At 57.1% G+C, this 3,357-nt stretch overlaps 1 protein-coding gene across 1 annotated transcript; it reads left to right on the forward strand.

Annotated features, from left to right (window-relative positions):
• The first annotated feature begins 360 nt into the window (after positions 1 to 360).
• Positions 361 to 2,424, forward strand: LOC107183778. The gene is made up of 4 exons (XM_015566652.1): positions 361 to 461; positions 553 to 775; positions 859 to 957; positions 1,933 to 2,424. Exons 1-4 carry the CDS (start codon positions 361 to 363, stop codon positions 2,212 to 2,214), a joined length of 705 nt encoding a protein of 234 aa, XP_015422138.1. The 3' UTR covers positions 2,215 to 2,424.
• The last annotated feature ends 933 nt before the right edge of the window (positions 2,425 to 3,357 follow it).

A 3,357-nucleotide genomic window follows, 5' to 3' on the forward strand; every position in this document is an offset into this window, starting at 1 on the left:
ATATTTCTCTCTCTCCCTCTCCCTTCCTCTCTGAAATCAATAAAAACATATTAACAAACAAACAAACAGGGATGGCTGAGGACAGTCTTCTGATTGGGTGGATTAACTAAGGAAGGCTTCATAGGAGAAGAGATTTTGGAGTTGGGTTTTGACACGTAAGCAGGAGTTTTCCAGGCACCCATAGAGTCCTTGTGGCTCCCATGTTTCTGTCAAGGCATGCATCTTTATAGTCCTATGGGAGGATATCAAACAAGGCAGAGGCAAGGTTTCCCTGGAAGAGGATATTTAAGTATTCCAAAGGGAAAGTATAGGTAAGGTCAGGATGGGGTGTCAGACCTCCGCGGGGGAGAGCACAGGGTCATGGGAAGAATCACAGGACTTGTTGGGAACCAGTTTAATCTGGGCTTTGCTAACGTCAGTGATGTGCCCTGGGCATACTGCCTCATGGGAGGAATAAGAAGGTTGGAGAGGATCAGATCCAGGAGGGAGAAACCCCCTTGGGGCTCCTGGGAGGGCTTCCCTGACTTGTGGTGTGGACGGCATCTTCTGAAGGAAGGCCCCTCACATTAGGGAGGAGCAGGATTTTGCTGAGGCCCTGGTGTACCAGCGGCGGGAGGAGGTGGCTCTCCTGGCTCTCCTAAATGGAAAGGCAGACACAGAGGCGGAAGCTTGGGCCAAGCTGCAGAAGATAACCCTGACGTCCCCATGGGCTGGAGAGCGCTCCCTGAAAGATATTGAGAACACCTGGCACAAGTGGGAGTCCAAGGACAAGCAGGTCAGGCTTGATAGGGGACACGGGGGTGTGATGGGCCCACAGCTCTCAGTCCCGAGCCTCACTCTTGCCCATGACTCTTGCAGGTGAGCAAAATTCTGGGAGCGGCGTACAAGCCCAAGGAGCGGTTGCGGAGTCCCGGGCTCCTGTCCACCAGTGTGCAGTACGGCCTGATGAAGCACCAGGTGCGGCCGGCTGGGGCTGCTCCCTGAGATGCTGGGGCTGGTGGCTCCGGCAGTGCCCACAGGGGCCTCCAGGGGGTGAGGGGAACATCGGTCCTTCAATGGAATTCTGAGCAGGACAATTTCAGCATGAAATGGTTTGCCAAGGCTCTGGTTGAAACCATGGACACAGGTTTTGTCCTTGAGGACAAGCCTCATTGGGTCTCTGGGAGGATGTCCTCCATTGGGCCTGGCACCTGTCCACAGCCTTCAAAGCATTTCCCAGAGTCTGGCTATTAGTTTGTTAGTGTGTTTACTGTGCCTGTCTCCATACTGTGGGCCCCTCCTGAGCAGACACAGGTGTGATGGTGACAGGAGCACGGTCAGTGAGAGGCAGAGGGAATGGAAGGGGGCTCTCCTGGGGAGAGAAAGGAGTGGAGACTTGGGAGAGACCCACTTTGAGCCCCATCCTGTCTCTTACGTGGGCAGATCCCATCCTCTCTCAGCCTCTCCCTGCTTCTCTGCCAGAGGGGCATTGCGGGAGCTCCCAGCCTCTGTGGCGGGGACTCAGAATAAGTGAGGTAACTCTGTCCCGGGCTGGCGGAAGGTAACGTGAAAAGGGACCGCTTGGTCTCCCTCCCCTCCACTGGAGACGGGACTCAAAGTGCACCTTGGCAAGTGCTAATGTCAGGTGTGGGAGCACGTCTGGGAGCTCCTTGTACCTGAGCCCCACTTAGGGTCCAGCCTAGGCCTCATTCTAAGATGGGGACAGTCCAGTGCCAACCTCCCAGGGTGGTTGCCAGCACTAAGAGGAGGGCTGACGAGCCGCAGGCACAGTGGGCTTGTGGGCCCAGCAGGCTGTGGCCATCAGTGGCAACCAGAGTACCCTGGAGACTTCTTTGGCCTGGGAAGACCCCAGGGCCCATCCTTCTTGCGAGCCTGCTCTGGGTCCTGGTGCCCCCTGCCTGTTCCCACACGCCCCTGCTCTGTTCCCCACAGATCTCACCTCAGATCTACCAAAACCTGTACTTCAATGAACTGGCACCCACCCACCAGCCTGACTTCATGATGCCTAAGGTCATAGACCAGCATGGCCGGCTGATCCGCCTGGTGACCCACAATGTCTCGAAGGACCTGCATCCTAGCAAGGAGACGGCCAGCATGCACACTAACATCTCCTCCTTCTCTTCCTTGTTCTCATCAGTCTCAGGCTCTGGGTTCCTGACCAGCAGGTTCACCCCTCCGGGGCTCCAGTCCTCCTCTGCCTCGCAGCGGCCCTAGTCAGCCTCCATGGCCCAGTCGGCTCACTCAGTCCTGTCCCAGGCATCCAGGCACACCCTGCAGAGAGTGGCAATGCCCACGCTGGTCGCCTCCTCCCTGAAGCAGGTCTCCCAGCCTCTGAAGGACGCCCCTCTGTGCTCTGTGAAGAAGGGCTTTCACGTCAGGTGCTGAGTAGCTCAGCCTTGTCTGCTGTCCTCTGGCAGGACAACCAGGTCCTGTCTGTCCCTGGCATACCCCTGCCAGGCCCAGAGGATAAGCAACTTCCCCTGGCTGTCTGCGCTCAGCCTGTGTGGTGACGTTGACTTTCTTCACCAGAGGCCTAGAAAAGAAAATAAATGTTCACAGATGTTGGAGTCCATGAGTTTGGGCTGTGTCCCTCGCCCCCTTGGGCACCGGGCTCGCTCTCTGATCGGGTCATGTTTCCCCTGGCGGGGTGCAGGGAGGAGAGTCCCTCCCACAGGGCCTGGGCTGCAGCTGTCTGGCCCGAGATAGGTGAGGTATTGGTTGGGTAATGACGCTGGGGTGAGCTGTGGAACTTGGTTCAACCCCTCACAAGAGTGAGACCAGCAGCCATCTGTCTGTCTCCTGCCTGTGCTGTGTGTCTGTCCTCCATCACTGTCAGCGCAGGCTCTGTCTCCTGCCTGTGTGTCTGTCCTCCATCACTGTCAGCGCAGGGACTCCTGTATTTATACCCTGTCTGGCTCTTGTGCAAGGGAGATCTGGAAGTGTGGCGAATGGCACTTTGGCCTGGCTCTGCCACGGTCTGGCTTTGGAGTTCCTCATTCTGAGCTCATTGTCCCCCTCTGGCCCAGGCCTCTGTCAAGGCCTCTGCTGGGCGACCAGCGCTCTCGGCAGCTCCACATCCTGTTCTGGGGAACGTGCGGACTCTGGACACAAGCACTGCGACCTCTGGAGAGCCAGAGCGGCCACCGCTGCTGTGCCATGGTACCCACAGCGCCCTGCTCGGCGGGGGCTTGCCAGAGGGGCAGGAGGAGGACTGCAGGCTTGGGTTCCTGGAGGTCTCTGTTTTCTTCTTAAAAATTTTTTTATTGATTAAGTTATTACATATGTGTCCTTATCCCCATGTTACCTCCAATCCACCTCCCTGCCCACTCATTCCTTCACCCCCCTGTTGTCTGTGTC

This window comes from Myotis davidii, unplaced genomic scaffold (assembly GCF_000327345.1).
Source record: "Myotis davidii unplaced genomic scaffold, ASM32734v1 scaffold562, whole genome shotgun sequence".
In the NCBI taxonomy this organism is placed as follows: domain Eukaryota; kingdom Metazoa; phylum Chordata; class Mammalia; order Chiroptera; family Vespertilionidae; genus Myotis; species Myotis davidii.